At 37.7% G+C, this 27,417-nt stretch overlaps 1 protein-coding gene and 1 pseudogene across 22 annotated transcripts in view; one reads left to right on the top strand and one right to left on the bottom strand.

Annotated features, from left to right (window-relative positions):
• Window positions 1-27,417, top strand: part of DENND1A (DENN domain containing 1A) — a 553,495-nt gene that overhangs the window by 80,308 nt on the left and 445,770 nt on the right. For 11 of the 22 annotated variants that reach the window (XM_078375877.1, XM_035257065.3, XM_078375966.1 and 8 more), the window contains one exon: window positions 21,139-21,190. The exons of the other annotated variants lie outside the window; for them this stretch is intronic. In XM_078375877.1, the coding sequence (XP_078232003.1) occupies window positions 21,139-21,190 (52 nt within the window). The remainder of the gene's footprint in view (window positions 1-21,138; window positions 21,191-27,417) is intronic. 22 annotated transcript variants of the gene reach the window in all.
• Window positions 17,539-18,193, bottom strand: LOC118144270 (GPI ethanolamine phosphate transferase, stabilizing subunit pseudogene; annotated as a pseudogene).

Below are 27,417 nucleotides of genomic sequence, written 5' to 3'. Positions count from 1 at the left end.
TCTTCTGCTTAAACCTTATAATGCCTCTTCATTATCTGTAGGGTAATACTCAGGTCTTTGCATGACACATAAGGCTACTCATGACTTGGCTGACCTCTCCTCCATTGTCCCTCACCATTCCCTGTCATTGACCTGAGCATGAACTGAGTCACTTTAGTCTATTTTCTTCCATGCCTTAGCATCCAGTCCTTCTTTTTTCTGTACAATCCTCTTTCTTCCTGTTTTCCTGGTTTATTTTCGTTGCCCTTTATAACTTAGACAAGGTACCACCTCTTTTAGGAGGCCTTCTCTAATTCTCCATTTTTTTCTGTTTACTCTTACTTTCCCCCTGTGCCCCCCTTCACAGACTTGGTTAGATGCCCTCCCTCTTGACACCCTGCATATTGTATTATAATTGTCTTTTCTTTTATTCTTGAGGGCAGGAAACTTCTTGCTTGAATTGTCCCTTGAAGAATAATCCTATTCAGTAGGTAGCTAGCTAAATGAAGAGATATTTAAAAATATCTCATTTAGTGGAATTTGTTATGTTCAAATCAGCAAGGCAATGTTAGTATCAGTTGTTTATGAGGCTTTTGAAACAGCTCTATTTACATAGAACTGGACATTATAATTGTATTTTTTAGAGTGGGGTTTTATCTATGGTTACATTTACTTCTAGAGTATCTCCAGGGATTTATCTTGTTTTTCTTAGCAAGGTAGAAAAAAGATTTAGAGTATATCAAGGATTGGTTCATTATCTTCTATTTCCTATCCACTGTATTTATTACCACTTTGCATGCAGTAGGCTGTTGCCTATGTCTGGTACTGTCTCAGTAGCTGATGAGATAAAGATAATATTCGACCAAGAGACAGAAGAGGAGAGAGAAACTTCATTTAAACTGTTAACCATTTGCTTAAAATGATTAAATCAGTGGCTTCATTTTTTGTTTTACTTTGCTTTCTGGGTCATTTTGAATTTTATTTTAAAATCTGAGACAAAATATACAACATCTGGGTCCTATTACGTAGAAGTTCTTTATAAACATTGTGATTGGGATCACGGAACAGTCTGAAGTTCCTGGACAGGAGAGTCAGCTGAGGGCTAGGATGAATGTTGCTATTTGTGTTGAGAGACCAGGAGGGTTGATTTTTCCAGCAGAAATGTACTAAGAATGATCTTGCTCAAAATGAGATAATGCAGTGGATCAAAATGGATTTGTAAATACTTTCATCTGCCTCAGTTATTGCTGTGGTGTAATACTCGTTTCACCCACGGTTTTTCTTTTCTTGCAAAGTAGATGTACAGTGTGAATGACTTTCTAAAGGTGGTGATATATACTAATATATACTAATATTCTAAAGATTATATATATTAATTTTTTCCCCTGAAAATATCTTAGAAGGAGGTGTATTATAAATTACCTAAAAGAAATGCTTCTTAATCTGAGAAATTTTCCAGCCCATTGAGAGGAACAATTAGCTTTTTTGAGAGACTGGCATCTTAGAATAGAAAGATGTCTCTAAGTATTGCCCTGGAGTGCTACTGAATAGTTTCTTTACTCTATCATTGAGTCCTTATTGTGCCAAGAAATGAATCTCTTGGAGACCCTCACAGAAAGATTTGTTTTCTAAAATCTAAGCACTAGCTAGACCTCATAATTTTTTTTTTTTTTTTTTTTGAGACAAGTCTCACTCAAGCTGTGTAGGGTTGTGATCTTGGCTCACTTCAACCTCCGTCTCCTGGGTTCAAGTGATTCTCATGCCTCAGCCTCCCAAGTAGCTGGATTGATTACAGGCACCTGCCACTACGCCTGGCTAATTTCTGTATTTTTAGTAGAGATGGGATTTCACCATGTTGGCCAGGCTGGTCTCGAACTCCTTACCTCAAGTGATCCACCTACCTCAGCCTCCCAAAGTGCTGGGATTATAGGCAGGAGCCACTGTGCCTGGCCTAGAGCTCATAATTTCAGTGTCCTCCATTTAGGGGCTTTTTTACAAAAGTGTTCCAAATGAAATATTCCCCCTACTTCTGTTCTTTTGCACAACAGCTGTGGAGTCAACCTACACTGCCTTGTTAATAACTGATCACTGGTTATTTATAATAAAACTAAAAATGAAAAGAAAAATCTTTGGAAGGTTTTGTTTTTTTTTTTTTCTTTTTAATTGCACTCTTATCAGCCAATGCTTTTGACCTGTGTCAGGCTATTAAAATGCAAGTTATAGAGTGGTATTTTCAGGATGTTCCTGAGAATCAGTCCTGAGTTTCAGTATTCCCTATGCTACTGTGGTAGATAAGGTGAACATTCTTATTTTTAATTGCTTAAGTTTCCTAAATGTTTAACTGAAGCCTGTCTCATAAGTGCACTGGGAATGTGCTGTTACATTCATTAGCATGGCTTTGGATGGCCTGAGTGTATGACAGACTAGCTTATACTTATTCATATAATTATTCATAAATTCAAACAAGTCTTTGAGGGACTACTTAATGCTGTGGATATAAATAAAACACTTTCTTTTTAAGGAGTTTACATCTGATGAGGGAAATACGTAGTCAACCAGTAGCCATACATTATTTGGGATAAATAGAGACAGGCACAAAGTGTTGCGGCAGCTCAGCAGAGGGAGCAGGGAGCAAACAGTTTTATACCCAGTTGCTATGGAAATCTGTGTAAACTTAGCCTCTCCCAAGGCACCCAAAAGTCTCATCCTTACATCAGCAGCTCAGACCCCTCAATCTCCTGAACTAAATCAGGCTTAGGTGAGGATGAGACACCTTAGATATGACTTCTTAAGTATGACTTCTCAAATACAGGCCCTCTCAATTTGTAAACTAAATAGAGAAGTTATCTGTTCTCCAGCCCCTACCACCACTGCTCTTTCCCAGAGTGTGATGGCGGGATGGGCAGAAAATAACTGCTGTAGGCACTGATCATCTAAAAGGAGGCCAGCAGGAGGCAGGGGAGGTCCTGCTTCGTAGTGGTTATGAAATATGGCTGGGCAAATGTTGGAAGTTTCCTCATGGAGACTCACTCCTGCTCGGGCCTGAGAGTGGCTCACCATGGCTCTTAGTTCTACCTGCTGCGCTTTTGGATTCTGAATCATCCTTCTTTAAATAAAAGGGAACCTGTGTCTGCAGCTCAGTAGTTTCCTCAGCCTGCTTCTGGTCTGTAAAGTTGAGTGATTCACCGGCCTATTTTTTTCATTTGTATTTTCTTTGTTCCTTTTGGTCCAAGCTGGCTGTGTTTCTTCCCATAGGAGCCTCTTAAAAACTCCTTTGTTGTCCTGTGAATCTGTTGGAGTTTACTCCTTAACGTAATATTCATACCCACAAATGTCTTTGAGATAAACCCTCCTTTTCTACTTTGGTTTTAAAGTGAGACCACTGAAGAACAGTTACAAACTTTTTAGAAGCCCAGTTGTTTAGCTGAATGATTCTCTATGATACCACCTTAGATCTTTCGGAGGTCTTAAAAAGAGTTTTAAAATCACCCCCTTAGCTTTTTCTTATCCTAAGAGTACTGGGGATTTGATCTTTACCCAGAGGCCATTTCTTACTTTTAACATCATTTGAATGAGTAAACAAATTGAGTTCTATACATAGAATAATAGTAATAAAAAGGAACAAAGTATTGATATGCTCAACAACATGGATGGATCTCAACATAATTATCTTGAGTGAAAGAAGCTAGGCAAGAAGGGCACATACTTTCTGGTTCCATTTATATAAAATCCTAGAAAGTACAAACTAATCTATTTGTGACAGAAAGCACACCAGTGGTTCCATAGGGATGGGTGGTGGGGAGTACAGCAGGAGGAATAGATTACTGAGGAGCACAAAAAACTTTAGGGGTTGATTGGTTGTAGTGTTGGTCTAATGGATGTACACATATGTCAAAACTCATCAAATTATACACTTCCATACTTGTGTTTTCTTATTTTTTTCATTCTTGTGTTGAAGATGTGTCTCTTAGAAGCAATACATAGTTGAATCTTTTAAAATCTAGTCATCTTACCTGTATTTTTTTCTGGAAATACTTTTTATGCTTTATTTTCTTTCTTCCTTTCCTTTGGATTACTTAAGCATTTTCATCATTCCATTTTTTCCCTTTTATAATTTGGAACTTAAATACTGTTTCTGTGCCTTTAACTGATAACACTGAAAATAATGGTGGTTATGACTTAGTAGAACTTATTATATACCAGTCATTGTTTTCTATGCTTTACATATATTAATTCATTTAATCCTCACAAAAACCCTATGGAATAGGTACTGTTACTGTCTCAGTTTTACAAATGGGGAAACCATGGCATGGCGAGCTCATGTAATCTGTCCAAGGCCATAGAGCTATCAAGCAGTAGAGCTGGATTTGAACCCAGGTCGTGTGCTTTCGGTGTCCATAATGTTAACTAATACACACATGCCTCAGAGATATTGCAGGTTCAGGTTTAATTGCAGACTACAGTAAAATGAATAGCGTGATAAAGTGAGTCACACAAATTTTTTTGGTTTCCCAATGCATGTAAAGTTATGTTTATACTGTACTATTGTCTACTAATTGTACAATAGCATTATGCTTAAAAAGGTACATATCATGATTTAAAATATTTTATTGCTGAAAATTGCTACTGATCAACTTGTAATGTTTTTGCTTGCAGAGAATCTTGTCTAAATGTTGATGGGTACTGACTAATCAGGATGGTGGTTGCTGAAGGCTGGGATGGCTGTGGCAGTTTTTAAAAATAAGATAGCAATAAAGTTTTCTGCATGGATTGACTCTTCCTTTCATGAAAGATTTCTCAGTAGAATGTGATGCTCTTTTGATAGCATTTTACCCCCAGTCGAACTCTTTTCAGAATTGGTAACCTCTCAAATGCTACTACTGGTTTATCAGCCAGGTTTATGTAACATTATAAATCCTTTCTTGTCATTTCAACAATGTTTACAGCATTTTCACCAAGAGTAGGACAAGAAAAGACATTCTTTGCTCATTTGTAAGAAGGAACTTCTCATTCATTCAAGTTTTATCATGAGATAGCAGCTATTCAGCCCCATTTTCAGGTTCTGCTTTTAGTTCTGGTTCTCTTGCAGCTTCCAACATATCTGCAGTTACTTCCTCCACTGAAGTCTTAAATACCTCTACATCATCCGTGAGGGCTGGAATCAGCTTCTTCGAAACTCTTTATAATGTTGATATTTTGATCTCCCACAAATCACAAATGTTCTTGGTGGCACCTAGAATGGTGAATTCTTTCCAAAAGGTTTTCAATTTACTTTGCCCCAACACATCAGAGGAACTACTGTCTATTGCAGCCATAGCTTTATGTATTTCTTAGACTTCAAAGTCAAAATTACTCCTTGATCCAGGGGCTGCAGAATGGATGTTGTGTTAGCAGGCATGACAACAACCTTCATCTCCTTGTACATCTCCATCAGAGCTCTTGGATGACCAGGCACATTGTCTTTTTTTCTGAGCAGTAGGTTTCAACAGTGGGTTTAAACTATTTATTATGTTGGTACAAAATTAATTGTGGTTTATGTCATTACTCAGTGGCAAAAAGCAGAATTATTTTTGCACCAACCTAAATAGTAAATACATGCTGTAAAAAGATGTGCTGTCTTCCAAGTTTTGTTGTTCCAATTATAGAGTACAGGCTCATAAGAACCCTAGGATTTTCAGAGTGGTCAATGAGCATTGGTTTCAATTTAAAGTCACCAGCTGCATTAGCCCCTAACAAAAGATTCATCCTGTCCTTTGAAGCTGATACTGACATCTCCTCTCTAGCTATGAAAGTCCTAGATGGCATCTTCTAATACAAGGTGGTTTCATCTACATTGAAAATCTGTTGTTAGTGTAGCCACCTTTTTCAATGATCTTAGCTTGAACTTCTCAATAACTTGTTGCTGCTTCTACATCAGGATTTGCAGCTTCACCTTGCACTTTTTTGTTATGGAGATGGCTTTTTTCCTTAAACTTCATGAACCAACCTCTGCTAGTTTCAGACTCCTCTGCAGCTTCCATACTTCCCTCAGCCTTCATAGAACTGAAGAGAGTTAGGGCCTTGCTGTGAATCAGGATTTTGTGTAAGGGAATGTTGTGGTTTGATCTGTCAAGACCTTTAAAACTTTCATGTATCGTCAGGCTGTTTTGCTTTGTTATCATTCATGTATTCACTGAAGTAGTACTTTTCATTTCCTTCGAGAACCTTTCCTTTGCATTTGCAATTGGGTTGTTTGGTACAAGAAGACTAGCTTTGAGCCTATTTTGACTTTCAATATGGCTTCCTCACTACTAAGCTTAGGGAGGTTCAAGGAAGAGAAAGATGATAGAATGGCTGGTTGGTGGAACAGTCAGAACACACACATTTATTGATGAAGTTTTCCATCTTATATGGGCATGATTTGTAGCACCCCAAAACAGTTACAACAGTAATATCAAAGATCACTGATCACAGATCACTGTCACAGATATAATAATAATTTTAAAAGTTTGAAATATTGTGAAAATTGCTAAAATTTGACACAGAGACATAAAATGACTTGCTCTATCTAGGGTTGTCATACACTTTCAATTTGTTTTTTTAAAAAAGTGGTATCTATGAAGTGCAATAAAACAAAGTATGCCCATACAAATCAACAGTTTCTGAGAAATTTTCATATGTTTATATAACTTTAATTGGCATCTTTACCCTCCTCCTAGACAACATGAGGATGTATATTGTTTTAACTTAAATCATTCCCCTCTCTGTTTATATTTTTTTATTGTGTATTTGACTTTAAACCTATAAGACATAATTGATTTTTTTTTTTTTAATATAACCAATGCTTGTTTAGATTTATCTGTGTATTTTCTATTTTCTTTGTTTTTTTTTTTTTTTTTTTTTTTTTGAGATGAAGTCTCGCTCTGTCATCCAGGCTGGAGTACAGTGGCGTGATCTTGGCTTATTGCAGACTGTGCTTGCTGGTTCAAATGATTCTCCTGCCTCAGCTTCCTTAGTACTGGGATTACAGGCACATGCCACCATGTCCAGCTAATTTCTGTATTTTTAGTAGAGACAGGGTTTTGCCATATTTGTCAGGCTTATCTCAAACTCCTGCCCTGAAGTGATCTGGCCACCTTAGCCTCCCAAAATGCTGCTTACAGGCATGAGCTACTGTGTGCAGCCATTTTCTTTGTTTTTTATGTTTTCTTGCATTTCAGAGTTTTTCCTTCTGGGCTAATCTTCTTGCTTGAATAACATTCTTTGTTAATGGCAAATATCTTAGTTTTGTTTATCTGAAATGTCCTTATTCTAACCTCATATTGGAGTTGTCATTTCATTGTCTTCTGGCTTTTGATGTTGCTGTTGAAGTCTCTTTCCATTATAATTAATATTTTTGCTTCTTATTTTCTAGTTTAGCAATGATATGTGTCTAGCAGTGGAGTTTTCTTCTTTTATATCTTGATGAGGACCAGCTGTTTGGATCTGAGGATTTAGAACTTCCTCTTCTTTTGGAGCTTTGATTACACATATGTTTAACATTGTCTTTTTGTCCTTTACATTTTTTAACCATTTTTTGTGTGTGTTTTCAATCTGTTTCTCTCTCATACATTCAATAACTTTTTCAAGTCTTTCTTCCAGTTTACTAGTTCTCTCTTCAGCTGTGTCTGATTGCTGTTAAAACCACCAATTTATGGCCTGGCACAGTGGCACATCCCTGTAATCCTGGCACTTGGGGAGGCTGAGGTGAAAGGATTGCTTGAGGCCAGGAATTTGAGATCAGCCTGGGCAAATAGTGAGACCCTGTCTCTACAAAAATGTAAATAAACAATAACCCATTGATTTAGTGTTTAATTTTAATTATTTTCAATAGGTTTCTTGAGATATAATTCACATACCGCACAATTTGCCCACTGATAAAAGATATAATTAATACTTTTGGTATATTATTTAAATTGTGGAGGTATATGTGTATATATAAAACAATTTTCTATTTTAATGATTTTTAAGTGTAAATTCAGTGGTATTATATTCGTACTGTTGTGTAGCCATCACCACTATCAGTTATTAAAATCTTTTCATTACCCCACATAAAAACTTTGTAATCATTAACAGTAATTTCCCATTTTCCCCTTCTTTCCAACCTTTGGTAATCTCTAACCTACTTTCTGTCTATGAGTTTGGCTATTCCAGGTTCCTCATATAAGTGGAATAATATAATATTTGTCCTTTTGTGTCTGGTTTATTTCATTACCCTAATGTTTTCAAGATTTATTCATGTTGTAGTGTGTATCAGAACTCCATTCCTCTTTATGGCTGAATACTTATCCATTAGATGTATATACTCCATGTTGTTTATTCATGCATCTGATGGACAATTTGGTTGTCTCCACCTTTTGGCAGTTGTGAATAATGCTGCTATCAACAATGTCATTCATTGTTGGTGTCTGTTTGCATTTCTTCATTCACTTCCTTTGAGTACATACCTAGGAATGGCACTGCTGGATCATACAGTAATTCTATTTTTAGCTTTTTGAGAAACTGCCAAGCTGTTTTCCATAACAGCTGCACCATTTTATATAGCCAATAGCAATGTGTGAGGTTCCAATTTCTCCACATTCTTGTCAGTGGATACTGTTGTCCATCTCTTTTATTATAGCCATTCTAGTGGGTGTGAAGTGATATGCCATTGTTATTTTGATTTGCCTTTCCCTAATGCCTAATGATGTTGAGCATCTTTTAGTGTGCTTCTTGTATATTTTCTGTGGAGAAACATCTATTCAGTAACAGGGTCTTTTAAAAACTTACTGGGTTATATAAGGGTTCTTTCTTTGTTCTAGATACTAGTCTCTTATCAGACAAATGACTTGCAAGTACTTTCTCCCACTTTGTAGGTCAGCTTTTCTCTTTCTTGATAGTGTCATCTGGAAACACAGAAGTTTTTTATTTCAGTGAAGTCCTGTTTATCTAATGTTTCTTTTCATGTTTGTGCTTTGGTATGGTATCTAAGAAACCATTGCCCATCCTAAAGTTACAATGACATCCTAAAGTTATAATGGTTTATTTCTGTGTTTTCTTCTTCTTCTTCTTTTTAAGGTTTTAGCTTTTACATTTGGGTCTATAATCCATTCCTTTTTTTTTTTTGATACAGGTTTTCACTTGATCACCTTGGCTGGAATAATGTGGCATGATACAGAGGTTGCTAACTGCAGCCTAAGCTTCCCAGGCTCAAACAATCTCTGCAAGTAGCTGGGACTGCAGGTGTACGCCACCAAACCCACCTAATTTTTGGGGGGTGGATAGGGAGAGATAAGGTTTTGATATGTTGCCCACGCTGGTCTTGAACTCCTGGCTCAAGCAATTCTTCAGTTCATCTTCCCAAAGTTCTGGGATTAAAGGCATGAGCCACTATCCCCAGCCTACAATCCAAATTGAGTTGATTTTTATGTATGCTTATAAGGAAGGATTCTATCCTTATTATTTCAAATATAGACAGTCATTTGCCCCTGTACCTTCTGTTGAAAAGTATTAATTCTCCGTTGAGTTGTTTTGGTTTCCTTGTTGAATTTTTTATTTTTAATTTTTTTTGAGACAGCCTCACTCTGTTGCCCAGGCTGGAATGTAGTGCCACAATCTTGGTTCACTACAACCTCCACCTTCCAGGTTCAAGAGATTCTCGTGTCTCAGCCTCCCAAGTAGCTGAGACTACAGGTGTGTACCACCATGCCTAGCTAATTTTTTGTAATTTCAGTGGAGGTGGGGTTTCACCATGTTGGCCAGGCTGGTCTCCAACTCCCGGCTTGAAGTGATCTTCTCACCTCAGGCTTTCAAAGTGCTGGGATGATAGGCATAAGCCACCATGCCTGGCCCCTTGTTGAAAATTAATTGATAATTATAATTGGCAATTGCAAATATTTATTTCTAGGCTTTCAATCCTATTCATATCCTTATGATAAAGACTACGCTATCTTTATTACTGTAGATTTTATTTTATTTATTTTTTTTATTGGATTTTAGGTTTTGGGGTACATGTGCAGAACATGCAAGATAGTTACATAGGTACACACATGGCAGTGTGTTTTGCTGCCTTCCTCCCCTTCACCCACATTTGGAATTTCTCCCCAGGCTATCCCTTCCCAGCTACCCCCCCACCCGCTGTCCCTCCCCTATTCCTCCCAATAGATCCCAGTGTGTAGTACTCCCTTCCCTGTGTCCATGTGTTCTCATTTTTCATCACCTGCCTATGTGTGAGAATATGCAGTATTTCATTTTCTGTTCTTGTGTCAGTTAGCTGAGAATGATGTTCTCCAGATTCATCCATGTCCCTACAAAGGACACAAACTCATCATTTTTGATTGCTGCATAATATTCCATGGTGTATATGTGCCACATTTTCCCAGTCCAGTCTATCATCGATGGGCATTTGGGTTAGTTCCAGGTCTTTGCATTGTAAACAGTGCTGCAATGAACATTCGTGTGCATGTGTTCTTATAGTAGAACGATTTATAGTCCTTTGGATATATACCCAGTAATGGGATTGCTGGGTCAAATGGAATTTCTATTTCTAAGGCATTGAGGAATCGCCACACTGTCTTCCACAATGGTTGAACTAATTTACACTCCCACCAACAGTGTAACAGTGTTCCTTTTTCTCCACATCCTCTCCAGCATCTGTTGTCTCCAGATTTTTTAACGATCGCCATTCTAACTGGCATGAGATTGTATCTCAATGTGGTTTTGATTTGCATCTCTCTAATGACCAGTGATGATAAGCATTTTTTCATATGTTTGTTGGCCTCATGTATGTCTTCTTTTGTAAAGTGTCTGTTCATATCCTTTGCCCATTTTTAAATGGGCTTGTTTGTTTTTTGCCTGTAAATCTGTTTGAGTTCTTTGTAAATTCTGGATATCAGCCCTTTGTCAGATGGGTAAACTGCAACAATTTTGTCTCATTCTGTTGGTTGCTGATTCACTCTAGTGACACACAGATTCTGACTTCGTGCAGAAGCTGTGGAGTTTCATTAGGTCCCATTTGTCTATTTTGGCTTTTGCTGCCAATGCTTTTGGTGTTTTGGTCATGAAGTCCTTGCCTACACCTATGTCCTGAATGGTTTTGCCTAGATTTTCTTCTAGGGTTTTTATGGTACCAGGTCTTATGTTTAAGTCTTTAATCCATCTGGAGTTAATTTTAGTGTAAGGTGTCAGGAAGGTGTCCAGTTTCTGCTTTCTGCACATGGCTAGCCAGTTTTCCCAACATCATTTATTAAACAGGGAATCCTTTCCCCATTGCTTGTTTTTGTCAGGTTTATCAAAGATTGTATGGTTGTAGATATGTTGTGTTGCCTCCAATGCCTCTGTTCTGTTCCATTGGTCTATATCTCTGTTTTGGTACCAGTACCATGCTGTTTTGATTACTGTAGCCTTGTAGTATACTTTGAAGTCCAGTAGTGTGTTGCCTCCTGCTGTGTTCTTTTTGCTTAGAATTGACGTGGCTATGCAGGCTCTCTTTTGGTTCCATACAAAGTTCATGGTGGTTTTTTCCAGTTCTGTGAAGAAAGTCAATGGTAGCTTGCTGGGGATAGCATTGATTCTGTAAATTACTTTGGGCAGTATAGCCATTTTCATGATATTGATTCTTCCTAACCATGAACATGGAATGTTTCTCCATCTGTTTGTGTCCTCTCTTATTTTGTTGAGCAGTGGTTTGTAGTTTTCCTTGAAGAGGTCCCTTCCTTGTAAGTTGTATTCCTAGGTATTTTATTCTTTTTGTAGCAATTGTGAATGGCAGTTCTTTCTTGATTTGGCTCTCTTTAAGTCTGTTATTGGTGTATAGGAATGCTTGTGATTTTTGCACATTGATTTTCTATCCTGAGACTTTGCTGAAGTTGCTTATCAGTTTCAGGAGTTTTTGGGCTGAGGCGATGGGGTCTTCTAGATATACTATCATGTCATCTGCAAATAGAGACAATTTGGCTTCCACCTTTCCTATTTGAATACCCTTTATTTCTTTTTCTTGCCTGATTGCTCTGGCTAGAACGTCCAGTACTATATTGAATAGGAGTGGTGAGAGAGGGCATCCTTGTCTAGTGCCAGATTTCAAAGGGAATGCTTCCAGTTTTTGCCCATTCAGTATGATATTGGCTGTTGGTTTGTCATAAATAGCTTTTATTACTTTGAGATATGTTCCGTCAATACTGAGTTTATTGAGGGTTTTTAGCATAAAGGGCTGTTGGATTTTGTCAAATGCCTTCTCTGCATCAATTGAGATAATCATGTGGTTTTTGTTTTTGGTTCTGTTTATGTGGTGAATTACATTTATAGACTTGTGTATGTTGAACCAGCCTTGCCTCCCTGGGATGAATTCTACTTGATCATGATGGATAAGTTTTTTGATGTGCTGTTGCAATCGGCTTGCCAGTATTTTATTGAAGATTTTTGCATCTATGTTCATCATGAATATTGGCCTGAAGTTTTCTTTTCTTGTTTAGTCTCTGCCGGGTTTTGGTATCAGGATGATGTTGGTCTCATAAAATGATTTGGGAAGGATTCCCTCTTTTTGGATTATTTGGAATAGTTTCAGAAGGAATGGTACCAGCTCCTCTTTTTGTGTCTGGTAGAATTTGGCTGTGAACCCATCTGGACCTGGGCTTTTTTTGTGTGGTAGGCTCTTAATTGCTGCCTTGACTTCAGACCTTGTTATTGGTCTATTCATAGTTTTGGCTTCCTCCTGGTTTAGGCTTGGGAGGACACAGGTGTCCAGGAATTTATCCATTTCTTCCAGGTTTACTAGTTTATGTGCATAGAGTTGTTTGTAATATTCTCTGATGATGGTTTGAATTTCTGTGGAATCTGTGGTGATTTCCCCTTTATCGTTTTTTATTGCATCTATTTGGTTGTTCTCTCTTTTCTTTTTTATCAGTCTGGCTAGTGGTCTATTTTGTTGATCTTTTCAAAAAACCAGCTCTTGGATTTATTGATTTTTTGAAGGGTTTTTCGTGTCTCTATCTCCTTCAGTTCTGCTCTGATCTTAGTTATTTCTTGTCTTCTGCTAGGTTTTGAGTTTTTTTGATCTTGCTCCTCTAGCTCTTTCCATTTTGACAATAGGGTGTCGATTTTGGATCTCTCCACTCTTGTCATATGGGCACTTATTGGTATATATTTTCCTCTGGAGACTGCTTTAAATGTGTCCCAGAGATTCTGGTATGTTTTGTCTTCGTTCTCGTGGGTTTCAAAGAACTTCTTTAGTTCTGCCTTCATTTCGTTGTTTATCCAGTCAACATTCAAGAGCCAGTTGTTCAGTTTCCATGAAGCTTTGTGGTTCTGAGATAGTTTCTGAATTCTGAATTCTAACTTGATTGCACTATGGTCTGAGAGACTGTTTGTTATTATGTCAGTTGTTTTGCATTTGCTGAGGAGTGCTTTACTTCCAATTATGTGGTCAATTTTAGAGTAGGTGTGATGTTGTGCTGAGAAGAATGTATATTCTGTGGATTTAGGGTGGAGAGTTCTGTAAATGTCTATCAGGTTTGCTTGCTCCAGGTCTGAGTTCAAGCCCTGGATATCCTTGTTAATTTTCTGTCTGGTTGATCTGTCTAATATTGACAATGGGGTGTTAAAGTCTCCCACTATTATTGTGTGGGAGTCTAGGTCTCTTTGTAAGTCGTTAAGAATTTGCCTTATATATCTGGGTGCTCCTGTATTGTGTCCATATATATTTAGGATCATTAGCTCTTCTTGTTGTATCGATCCTTTTACCATTATGTAACGACCTTCTTTGTCTCTTTTGATCTTTGTTGCTTTAAAGTCTATTTTATCAGAGAGACGAGAATTGCAACTCCTGCTTTTTTTTGCTCTCCATTTGCTTGGTAAATCTTCCTCCATCTCTTTATTTTGAGCCTTTGTGTATCCTTGCATGTGAGATGGGTTTCCTGGATACAGCACACCGATGGGTTTTGGTTTTTTATCCAATTTGCCAGTCTGTGTCTTTTGATTGGTGCATTTAGCCCATTTACATTTAGGGTTAATATTGTTATGTGTGAATTTGATCCTGTCATTTTGATGCTAGCTGGCTGTTTTGCTCATTAGTTGATGCAGATTCTTCATTTTGTTGATGCTCTTTAGCATTTGGTATGTTTTTGGAATGGCTGGTACTGGTTGTTCCCTTCTATGTGTAGTGCCTCTTTCAGGAGCTCTTGTAAAGCAGGCCTGGTGGTGACAAAATCTCTGAGTAGTTGCTTGTTTGCAAAGGATTTTATTTTTCCTTCACTTATGAAGTTTAGTTTGGCTGAATATGAAATTCTGAGTTGAAAGTTATTTTCTTTAAGGATGTTGAATATTGGCCCCCACTCTCTTCTGGCTTGTAGAGTTTCTGCTGAGAGATCTGGTGTGAGTCTGATGGGCTTCCCTTTGTGGGTAACCTGACCTTTCTCTCTGGCTGCCCTTAGTATTTTCTCCTTCATTTCAACCCTGGTGAATCTGATAATTATGTGCCTTGGGGTTGCTCTTCTTGCGGAATATCTTTGTGGTGTTCTCTGTATTTCCTGGACTTGAATATTGGCCTGCCTTGCTAGGTTGGGGAAATTTTCCTGGATAATATCCTGAAGAGTATTTTCCAGCTTGGATTCATTCTCTTCGTCAAATTCTGGTACACCTATCAAACGTAGGTTAGGTCTCTTCCATAGTCCCACATTTCTTGGAGACTTTGTTCATTCCTTTTTGCGCTTTTTTGTCTAATCTTGGTTTCTCGTTTTATTTTATTGAGTTGATCTTCGACTTCTGATATTCTTTCTTCTGCTTGGTCAATTCAGCTGTTGAAACTTGTGCATGCTTTGCGAAGTTCTTGTGTTGTGTTTTTCAGCTCCTTCAATTCATTCATATTCCTCTTTAAGTTGTCCATTCTTGTTATCATTTCCTCGAATCTTTTTTCAACTCTTTTTCAAGGTTCTTAGTTTCTTTGCATTGATTTAGAACATGTCCTTTTAGCTCATGAAGTTTCTCATTACCACCTTTTGAAGTCTGATTCCGTCATTTCATCACACTCATTCTCCGTCCAGCTTTGTTCCCTTGCTGGTCAGGAGTTTTGGTCCTTTGTAGGAGGCGAGGTGTTTTGGTTTCGGGTGTTTTCCTCCTTTTTGCACTGGTTTCTTTCCATCTTTGTTGATTTATCCACCTGTTGTCTGAGTAGTTGCTGACTTTTCGATTGGGTCTCTGAGTGGACGCCCAGATTGTTGATGATGAAGTATTTCTGTTACTTAGTTTTCCTTCTAACAGTCTAGCCCCTCTGCTGTACGAATGCTGAGGTCCACTCCAGGCCCTGCTTGTCTGGGGTACACCTGTAGCAGTTTGGAACAGTGAGGGATGCTACCAGTTTCTTTTTCTGCTATCTTTGTGCCAGAATGATGCCCGCCAAATGTCAGTCTGATCAGTCCTTTTTGAGGTGACTCTGGATATCCTGGGGTCAGGGAGCTGCTTGAGGAGGCGGTCTGTACTTTATAGGAGCTCAAGTGCTGAGCTGTGAGCTCCGTTGATCATTCAGGGCTGTTAGGCAGGAACGTTTAGCAGAACTCATAAAACCCCTTTTTTTCCTCAGATGCTCTGTCTTGGGGAGTTAGGGCTTTCTTTATGAGTATCCGTTGCACAGTCCTGCCCAGCTAGGAGGCAGTCTAGTCACTATTTGCCTGCCGAGGCTCTGCCGTGTTGCCATGGGCTTAGCCCTGCTGTTGTGGTCTCCGCCCTGTTGGCGGAGTCTCTCTGTTATGGCGGGTTGCCTCGGCAACAGCAGGCTGTGTCAGCAATGAGAGTGTACCTCAGTAGGGGCGGAATGCCTCGGTAATGGCAGACACCCCTCCCCCACCGAGCTGCACCATCCTGGGTTCAGCTGTGCCCGCCGTGAAACTCAACCCCGAGCATTTCGAATCACTTGTTTTGTTTGTACCCGTGGGGGTGGGAACTGCCAAGCCTGACCACCTTACTCCCTGCCTCAGAGCCCTTTTTTTTTTCTCTTTTTAAGTTGAATGGTTGACTCTCTCCCAGGCGTTTCGGTTGCCTACTGGTAGGGCACTGGGATCTGTGTGATTTCCCTTGCAGCGACCCACTGTGCCGGCTCAAACGTCACGTCCCGGGAATCTCCTGGTCTCGCTCACTGTCCAAGTCCCATTCAGTCAGATGGATATGCTAATCTGCCCTCCCAAATCTCAGATTGCCGGTGTAACAGGGCACCCAGACCAGTGCATTTTGTGCGAAGTGCCGCTGTGCTGCGGCGCCGACCGAAATGGCTGCGCCAGCTGAAGCGGCTGTGCTAGCGTCCCGTGTGTCTCCTACACTTGGGATCCTCCCCGTTCTGTGGGCAACAAATATCCGTCTGGAAATGCAGCCTGCACTCACCCTTCGTGTCTTCACTGAGAGCTGCAATCCCGAGTTGCCCCTATCGCGCCATCTTCCCAGGAATTCTGTAGATTTTTAAATTGAGAAGTATGAGTCCTCCAATATTGTTCTTTTTAAAGATTGTTTGACTATTCTGGGTCCCTTGCATCTCCATATGAATTTTAGTATTAGCTTATCAATTTTTGCAAAAAGCCCAGCTGGGATGTTGATAGGGATTTAATTGAATCTGTAGATTCATTTGGGGAGCATTGTCAGCTTAACAATATTGCATTCCAATGCCTGAATGGAGGATATTTTTCCATTTATTAAGGTAATGTTTAGTGTTTTTCCCACAATGTTTTGTAGTTTTCAGAGTATAAGTTTTACAATTCTCTTGTTAAATTTACTCCTATTTTTCTTAATCTTTTTGATGTTATTGTAAATGGAAATTTTGAATTTCACTTTTGTATTGTTTTTTGTTAGTGTATAGAAATAGAATTGACTTATAAAAATATTGATCTATTCTGCAGATTTGATGAACTAGTTTATTAGTTTGAATAGTTTCTTAGTCAATTTCTTAGACTTTTCTTTGTGTAAGATTATGTAATGTACAAATCAAGATAGTGCTATTTCTTCCTTTCCATTCTTGATGACTTTTATTTCTTTTTCATATCTAATTGCCCTGGCTAGAACCTCCACTACAATGTTGAATAGAAGTGGCAGAAATGAATATTTTTTTCTTTGTCCTCATCTTAAAGAGAAATATTTAGTCTTTTACCATCATTATGATATTAACTATAGGTTTTTGTAGATGCCCTTTATCAGCTTGATGAAGTTCCCTTTTGTTTCTAGTTTGTTGAGTGTTTTTTTTTTTTAAGTCATAAAAGGATGTTAGGTTTTTCAGGTGGTATTTCTGTGTCTTTTGAGATGATCTTCTGATTTTTGTTCATCATACTCTAGGTATGGCTTATTACGTTAATCTATTTTTGAATGTTAACCAACCTTGCATTCTTGTTTTAAAAAATTCTATCATAAGTACTTTATTTTAACTAGAAGATACTATCTCCAAGGAGTTTCATGGTTTAAAAAGCTACAATTACATCACGTTGTGACTACATAAAACACAGTGCTGTATTGGAACTACTTGACTTTGATTATATACATTGTACACAGCCCTATGGAATCTGTGTAAAGGAATATTTTCTCCTTTTGTTCCAATTAATTGTTCTTGTATAGAAATTGCTTTATATTCCAGTATATCCAGAATGGTGAAATAACAAGGCCAACCATGTGGCTGAAGCTTACTCCAAGCATATAGGAGATGGGCCATACCTGCCATGGTCTTTTCCTACTCAGTCATATTGGCAGTGCTTCAAGCTATGCTTCTACAAAACTACAAACTGTAATGATCTGGAGACTATTTTCCCAAATGGCTGCAATTCCATTTCTGCTGAGAACTCTAAGCCATGCTTTGAGATTTGGTCCTAACAAACATAAGGCACAGTGGTAAAAGTAGACAAAATGACTGCAAATAAAAATGTTTCCAACACCAACTCTATTAGCTTAATATAAAACAAAAATTCCATGAGAAAAGAAACAGGACAAAAGAGTGTAGTTACAGGATTTAAAAAATCAAGTTACCTTGTGTGATAATGAACTTTTTAAAGGATGCATTTGGTTTCATACTAAATATGATACTAGATTGATAGCAGCTACAAACCCAGAACAACCGTGGGGTTTGTACAACCGTGTCAAGTATGTTTACAATACTGAGAAGTTCTCCAAGAAGAATGATAGAATGAAGACACTTAGGACAATTGAAAATATGTGTAAAACATGGATAAGGTAGTTTTTTAATGCCAGTGTCTTTCATGGTGTTTTCTTGAGTGGCTCTCTCTCTCTCTCTTGAAGGGATGGGACTTGGGGAACTGCTGTGTTCTACTATCATGTGGGAAGGGCTGTCCTGGCCTTAATGCAGTTACCCAACCTTGGATTCTTAGGGTAAATCTCACTTGGTCATGGTGTGTAATCCTTTTTCATGTGTTGCTAGGTTTGGTTTGCTAGTATTAATGTATTGAGTATTTTTGCATTTTTAGGTTTCTTATGGTATATTTGTTTGCTTTGGGTATCAGCATATACTGGCCTTACAGAATAATTGGGAAGTTTTTTTTCCTATTTTACTTTTTGAAAGCGTTTATAAAGAATTGGTATTAGTTCTTCTTTAAATGTTTGGTGGAATTCTCTAGTGAAGTCATATGAGTTTGTCTGTCTGTTTTGGTGGAAAGTTTTTTTTTTTTTTTGAGAAGGAGTTTCGCTTTTATTACCCAGGCTGGAGTGCAATGGCGCGATCTCGGCTCACCACAACCTCAGCCTCCTGGGTTCAGGCAATTCTCCTGCCTCAGCCTCCTGAGTAGCTGGGATTACAGGTACACGCCACCATGCCCAGCTAATTTTTTGTATTTTTAGTAGAGACGGCGTTTCACCATGTTGACCAGGATAGTCTTGATCTCTTGACCTCGTGATCCACCCACCTCGGCCTCCCAAAGTGCTGGAATTACAGGCGTGAGCCACCACGCCCAGCCTGGAAGTTTTAAAATTAGTAATTCAATCTCTTGCTATAGGTCTATTCAGATTTTCGGTTTCTTCTTTAATCAGTTTTGGTAGTTTGCATTTTTCTAGTGATTTGTCCATTTCATATATCTAACTTGTTGGCATGCATTTGTTCATAGGACTCTCTCTGTTTTTTTACTGGTAAACCTAAAAACCCAGATAAATTCAGAAGTAGCTCTAATATTAATATTCTCTTAATCTTCTGTATTTCTGAAAATTTGGTCCTTATGGTTTTTTCTTTTACTTCTCACGTCTCATACATTGTACTTGCAACCACTGCAAACTAATTGTCATTTTCAGATGCTGTTTGTCTGAAATGTCTTTTCTGTTTTTCCATTGGAGGAATTGGCATTTATTTTCAAGATAATTTATTCCCTTCCTCCCTCCCTCCCTCCCTCCCCTCTCTTTCTCTCTTTTCTCTCTCTCTCCTCTTTCTCTCTGCCTTTCCTGCCTTGTTTCGCTCTGCCACCCAGGCTGGAGTGCAGTGGGACGATCTCTGCTCACTGCAACTTCCGCCTCCTGCCAAGCAATTCTTCTGCCTCAGCCTCCCAAGTAGCTGGGATTACAGGCATGTGCCACCACTCCTGGCTTCTTTTTGTATTTTTAGTAGAGACGGGTTTTCACCATGTTGGCCAGGCTGGTCTCAAACTCCTGCCCTCAAGTGAGCTGCCCACCTTGGCTTCCTAAAGTGCTCGGATTACAGGTGTGAGCCACTGCTCCCAGCCACTTGTTTCTTTCAAAGGGCAGCTGAGCATCCTGTTCACTGTCTTTTTCCTAAGGAGAAACATGGGACTTAATATAAATTGTTTCTTGGGAATTGCATGTTGAATAAATGAACGAGGTATGAAACATTTCTTCTGAACTCTCAACCTGTTTGGATGCCTGAAAAGTATCTGAAATTCAAAATATCTGAATTCTAACTCATTATCTGCTCGTTAAACCGAATGAAGCTTGGTCCCCTTCCACTGAGCAGCACATTTAAAAAAATCCAGTATACAATCTAAAAACCTACTGCCTTATCCTGGTCACCTGCCTTCCTGCTTACCCTCTGTATTCAATGTATCAGAAAAATTTGATTGATTTACCTAAATGTCTTTAAAACTAGGTATTATTTCCCAACTATCATCATCTCAAACCTCTTTCTCACCACCCCTCCAAAACAACCTTGTTCTCACATTCCTTCAGGTCTCACCTCAGACATTAAATCATCCTTAGGGGAACCTTTTCAGATTCCCAAAATAAGCTTGTTCTTACTGTATGGTGTTGTGGCATTTACCATAGCTTATAATTATGTTGCTTGTGTGATTATTAATTTGTCTGAGGTTCTGTACTGGACCTTAAACTCTTTGAGGGTAGACATCATCCAATATTTTCTTCACCACTCTATGACCAGATCTCAATATTGAGAAGATTTAGTGAATGTTTATGGAATGAACAAACCACTGAAAATTAGGTAATTTATGTGGCAATGCCTTTGAAATGAAAATTGCTGGAGAAACATTATTTTGATGATCTCTTAACATTTAAAATAACTGATTAGTTGGTTGAATTTGTAATTTTTTGTTTGGGTGAAGAGAAGTTCTAAATTCTCATGGTATTAAGAGTGGATCATCTTGGATAGATCCACTTATTGCTTATTAGGCTTTGTTTACTGGGATTATGGAATTGGTATAACAATAACAAAGTATAGAGAAAGCACTATACTACTTCATAAATAATATCACCTTGGTAATTATCACATTTGGTTTAAGATTTCACTTAGCACAAAATGTGTTGCAGAAAGTCTAACCCTTGTATATATTCAAGTAAAGGTGATGACTTTCTTCACAATAGAGCAGAGATGAAATAGTTCCCACATTTGTTATTCTGAATGGAGCCTTGGGATGAAATTCCAAGCAGCAGAATGCCACTTAACATTCTGCATGCTATTTTGCTCTTTAGTAGCATAATTGTAAAATGAGGCAATAAAACCAGAAAAGATATAATATTTATACCTGTGTAGGCACTTCATATGATAAAATGTCACATGGGACTGTTTACTCCCTGCTGGTTATTCGGATAACGCCCCACCTGCCTAGTGATGGGAGGTGCTGAGTCTTGCATAAATCTTGGAAAGAAGGTTAGGGTTAACATAGTTCTTCAGTAGGGAAAAAAAATACAGCATATATGATAATAATGGTGACTCTTTGATTACTATTTTTGTACCAGCACTGTGCTAGGCCCTTGGGGACAGACTGTGACAAAGAGGGAGAAAATATAAGTGAGTACCTTTCATGTCAGCTATTCTGCTATACATTTTACTTACAATATTTGTAAACCTTATAATAACTCTGCTAGGTAGGTCGTGTTATCTCCATGTATGTATGACTGATTCTTGTTTATCTCATAAAAAATTCTAACGACCTCACTGGAGTTCTGTTATAATTATCATGTTTAAACTTTGGTGCTTTTTTTAAGTTTAAATAGTCTTTTTTTTTTTTTTTGAGACAAAAAAAAATTAATGAGAAGAGACAAAGAAACATCAAAGAGCTTTTTCCTCTGATTGCTGTGTTAGAACTTTTGCCTGAAAATAGGTTACATTCCTTCTGTTTTCAGCTGAATCCTCATTAACTTTACATTTTAATGATGTCCAGGGCAAATTACACCATTTATGGTCAGTACCTTAAAGGAATGCTTAAAGGGGACTTAAAAATTTTTTTTTTGAGTGGTGGACGTATTTACTGCAGGAATATAAATTGATCCAGAATTCTTAAAAAAAAAAAAAAAGACAAAAACCCTTGAAACATGGGGTTGGTGTTCCATTTCTAACTATTATAATAATTTAATTCAAAAGAAATTACTTTCAGCTCAAAGTAAATTAATCATTAAAGAACATATTTATAATATTTGGGAGTGTGCAACTGGAACCAGTGTCCTACATTTATTTTTGAAAATAGTTTCAGTTTCTCATTTACTTGGATTTAAATTCAATTTTACTGCTTAGCTTCAGAAATAATTCATAGGTGGTGATGCTCAATAGGAATAAATGAAGACAGCTTCTCCCAGTTATGAAAAAAACAAGGGTGATTGAAATGCTAATATGTTGATAGACAGATTGTATTTGCACAAGAATGAGGGAATCTGCTGTAAGGTGGAACTCTTCACAGGATTCCAAATTACTCAATTTAAAAGAACAGTATGAACTGCGGAACTGTGCTTTCATTGTAAGCTTTAAATGCTTAATTATTATTAGATAAATTGGAATAAAGTGTCATGTTGTGTCAAATATTGGTTATTTCTTTAACAATTATTGGATGAGTGGATTAAGAGAAATCAGCCTATCTGTTGAGGAAACTGTAGTTATGAGAATGCCCCATCTAACATCAGGTATTTTATAAGGTTTGCACTCCTGTTTTTTTTAAATGTGTTTAATTGAATCCCTTCTGTGTGCGAGGCAATGGCCTAATGTCCTTGTTAAGGTGTGTTTGAATACACGGGGTGGAGTTTCACTAAAACTAGCCCAGGAAGGGCAGGGATGGAGGTGGAGATGTCTGCTGTACAGTGAAGAACAGGAAGCAAAACCAGCTGGGCTTCATGAGGACCAACTGGAACCGGAAAGTCATGCACCAGGGTGGCTTCATCTCTTTCATCATGGCTTTGCCTCTGCTGGCTTCCATTGTTCACCACTTATCTTGGTAATGGTTCAAAGTGGTCTGTATGATCTTTTAAGCTTGGCTTCCCACTGCTAACAGACACTTTTTGTCTGTGCCTAAGGTCAATTTGAGCATGTGGCTCAGCCCCAGACCTGGATGGTCCCTGTGGTCTCCAGGTGCTCTGCTGCACTGCCCCTTCTGCATGAGCTGAGCGAAACATGTCTGGATGGAAAAGATATGGCTCTTGCCCGTATGTGGCTTTTTGTGGAGATGATGATACATCTAAAAAGATTGTTTCCACTTAAATGTGCTATGGACTTCCCTATAAATAAAATATTTTAGTTATCTGTGGTATTTGCAAACCGAGGACACAGTGGGAGAGTTTGGGCAATGACACTGAGGGAGGGTGAAATGATTTTCTTTTAGAATGAGGTTTTTCCTAGGTAGGGCTTCCTGAGGGTCTAAATCCATAATTGGATCCTACTTGCAACTGTACTAGGAAACTGAATGTAGAAGGAAAAACAAATTTTCTTAGTTAGGTTTTCTTTCCAGGTACCATCTTGAATGATTGGCCAACATATCTAATGCAATTTAAGGACATTTGGGAATCTTTGGGTGTAATCTATTGTGGCTAATGATTCTTGATATGGCTATTTTTTTTTATTTGTCCATATTTCACTTTTCTAAGGATTCAGTTAAAGTGCTAGCAGATTCTGCAGGTGCTCCTCAAGCATCATCATTTTTCTTATAGCTGAGCATTGAAATGGAGCAAAGCTCCTGGTTGTAACTTAACATTTGTTAAACTTCTGTTTGCTTTATATATATATGTTATATGTACACCCATATATACATACACATATGTACACAGATGAACAAGTATGTGTGTGTGTATTTTTTCTTATTCTTTTTGGAGCCCATAAGAGATTATTTATTGTCCTCACTTTATAAGTGTTACAAACCAAGGAACAGAAAGATGAAGTAACTTGCCTTAAGGTAATACAGCTAGTAAGTAGTGGATTGTTGATTCAGTTTTAGGCCTGTACTGTGCTTCCTGTGTCTATGATAACTCTGCTTAAGGTTAATGGTTAGTTTGTGTTTCTGGAGTGCTCAACTTCTCTGTTGGAACAAGGTTTTTACATCCGCATGGCTTGGTTAAAAGCATAAGTTCTGGTTCAGGTACAGCCAGTTTATAAGCAGTGTGGTGATAAGATGTACAAGTTAGTTGTTTCATATTTTTAATTTGTAAAATGGGATTATTAATTGGGTTAATTATCATAGAGGTTTCATAGGAGGAATAAAAGAAATGGTACAGTCTTTTTGCCACAACATGTGAGGAACAGTGTCAGAGTAATGGAAAAATTGTATTGGTTTGTATGTTTTACACCACCAGGTTGCATTAACTGAAGTCAAAGTAGCTAGCACTGTTTATCTTGCTCTTTACATTTGGGCAGGTTCTCAATTTTCTTAGTTTTTGCCTTTTCTTTGGGAAAAGAGGTTCTGACCTTGAGGTTTTGGTTGAGATTGTCATTGATAGAATCAGGGCTCCCAAATTGTGCTTTTAGCATTTCTATATGTAGTTTTAAACAATAATTTTAAAATAGTTTGGTTTCTCAGTTTTTGGAAAAACTACATATGTATAACATTTTTATTCATACCTTACCCCTGGATAGCAGTATCTGGTTAAACAGTAATTTAAAAATAGTTTGGTTTTTCAGTTTTCAGAAAAACTACATATATATAATGTTTGTATCCCATACTTTACCCCTGGATAGAAGTGTCAGGTTGTTTCTGGGTTGTTGCTAATGCCACAAGACTATTTTGAAGTTGTGTTTTCTCCTTTAACTTGACCTGGTTTGTTGAGAGATGCTCGATCCTTTTGGGAGCAGGCCAAGGGGGTGCTAATTGTGAAGTATCTTTGTTGAGTGATGAGGCACTGGTGTCTGTGAATGTAGCGGAATGGTGGGATCCCTCTGATTATTCTAATTGTGAGAATATGGGAACATAGGAAAGCAGCATGCAAAAGCGATGCACAGGCTTTATCCTCGGTTGGGAGGACTTTAAATCCTGACCCTTTCTTGGCTAGTAAACTGACTTGGACAAGGCACTTGCCCTTTTTGGATCTCAATATTCTCATCAGTAATATGGAGTTACTATTCTCTGCCTGTTTTATTATCTTGAGAATTTAATGGCATAAGAAATGTAATGATATGAGGTATTCAGAGTGCTTTCCTCATACTAGGAGTTTAATATATGTTTAGTAAGGGAACTATAGAAGATAATAGAAATGTTGTAGCCTATTTTATGCAATAAATATTCCAAAACCTTTTATATTATTTTTATAAATTATAATGAAATAGAAAGGGAATGAACTTCTTTTGAAAAAGTTTGGTAAATTTGTAATGTGAATAAACAACTTTCACTTGTAAGGCAACATTAAAATTTATAAAAATGCATACCTGAGTACATTTTTCTGTATAGAAATTTGTTATATGCAGTAACATTTTAGTATTTCCTCAAATTGGAAGTGAATAGCATGTGATATTAAGTCACTTAAAAATTCTATAATATGAAATATTAAAAACTTAGACTCAAGCTATATTTTACCTAGCCACCTTTTTGCCTGCCTTCCTTTTGGTATTTAATTATATATCCTTTCCTTTTTATTTTTGTAAAAAACTGTATTAGCTTTTTTCTTTTTAACCATATTTTTCCCCTCTATAATTTTATTGAAGAAATGAACTTATGTTATTTTTTCTCTCATGGTAAGCCAAGTCTGGTGAATAAAACACCCATAGTCAAGAAATTTATGTGAGCTTGGCTGCACTGTTAACTCCCTGATTTCCTTCAGTCTTGTTAATTCATATGTGAACCTAGAGGTATTATTATTGCCTGTTAGCCTTTCCTCTTAGTTATTTTGTAAAAGTGCACAGTTGATGTGAGACTGTTGTGAAACCTTTGGAGACAGTGCCCTGGACATACTGAGGTAAATTTCGTTCCAGATTAACAGATAGCACCCTACTGTAATCTGCCAGCAACTTGTTTATATAATTGTCAATAAAATTTGTGGTTTAGGAAAGAATTTTTGTTATCCTGAAACTTAACATGCCATGTCTTTGGAACCAAGGAGAAATAATAATAGTAACCGCCAAACACCTACTGTGTGTCAGACACTCTGCTGGATACTTTACACATAGATCTTTCATCCTCAAACTCCAAGATAGCCCTTCTTCCACATTTTATTGAGGGAGGTTAAGAAAATGATCCCTAACCATCCCACTTTGTCAGGCTTCATAGCTCTTCCCTCTTTTATATAGCATGTATACCATATACCACTTTTTACTATATCTTCAGGAACCTTAAAGGACCTAACAGAAGTCAGAATGTATTTTGATGGAAAGTTAGTGATTCTTTTCTACTAATTTTTTTCTGTCAGAATGAATGAAGTGTGTGGTGGAAGAGTGTTTTGAGAGTTTTTGCAGTAGAAAGGTGCTTAGGTTTTTGCTTTTTTTTTTTTTCCTGGAAATAAAGAGGAAAATTCAGATGTCCAAGATAAAGAGTTAGGGAAAATAATAGTAGTTTGTGGTTAGGGTCTAGATGAATTAGACTTCTGGAAGCATCCTTTGATTTTTGAAGTGTATTATTATGATTGGATAGTTGTGTGTGTGGTAGTGGTGAGGGTTGTGATGTGTGTGCTTCACAATTATAAAACTACCTTCATTACTAGAGGAACACAGATTCCCCCCACCTCTCCCATGATTGTATAGTTGAAAGCCTTCTTTTATCATTTTGCTGCCATATGTGTTTGTGAAAATCAGCTGCGTTGTAAAAATTCTTACTTCCTGGAAACCAGAAACCCATTCAGCTAGTGTCCCTGCCCTGACGACTTCCTCTTCATTATTTCTAAATGACAGTGCTATTCCAGTAGCATTCCAGGCGTTCATCTAGCTAGGATTCCTTTTTCACATTTGCTATTTGGTGCTTTTTCTCCTGTTTTATTTTGTTTCTTTGTCCTGATTAGTTCACCAAGTATAATAGGAAAGACATTTGCTTTGTTGTTGTTTTTTTTCTCTAAAGCAAGTTATTTTAGAGGGAGAGTTTACCAGTGATAAGAGCTGTTTATGTCCTAAGCGATTGATTTGTAATTAATGTTGCCTGGGCTCTTGCCTGTTGGCAGAATTGGTAACAGCTTGCAGTATTTTTTAAATTCTCTTTTCTTTTTGGTATTTTGACAATGTCATTCATATCTCATGAAAAACTACCTCAGACAGGTTAAATGTGTTAAAACATAGAACGAAAAGGATGGAAGGAGACCCAGTGCTGCCTAGAAACCTTGATCTTTTGCCAAAGTATTTAAACAATTTAGTGTTTTGGTTTCCTAGCTCCAAGCTGCTTCTCAAATCCCTTGCTAATTAATCCAGTTAATGCTTTGTAGACTTACTATATGCAGTGCTTTGGCTTGCTCGTCTATCATTGAGAAGTCCGTTTTGTTTCTTGGAGCAAACCTAAGCTCTGTTCTGCTGCAGTGCTACATACAGGACTTATGATGTGTGAGTAGTTCTGGGCTTTTAAAACTCCTATGTGTGTGTCTATATGTATGTCCTCTGCATTTCATAGTCCTTAGGCTCAAAATTTTTAAATAAAAAAAGACAAAGTGGAAAATAGAAATCAGATATTTCACACCAAACCAGTGAACTGATTGAAGGCTCCCTCTGCTACTTGCTGTGTTAATTGTGCAAATTATTTAATGTCTCTAAGCCTCAATTTCCTCATCTGTAAAATGGGAGAAAATAATTTATTCCTCCTCATAGTATTTTTGTGAGGACGAAGAGAGTTTCTTAAACACTTAGAAAGTGTC

The sequence above is a fragment of the Callithrix jacchus genome, chromosome 1, assembly GCF_049354715.1.
Source record: "Callithrix jacchus isolate 240 chromosome 1, calJac240_pri, whole genome shotgun sequence".
In the NCBI taxonomy this organism is placed as follows: domain Eukaryota; kingdom Metazoa; phylum Chordata; class Mammalia; order Primates; family Cebidae; genus Callithrix; species Callithrix jacchus.
The sequence above is the reverse complement of the archived record's forward strand: the minus strand, read 5'-3'. Positions and strand labels throughout refer to the sequence as shown.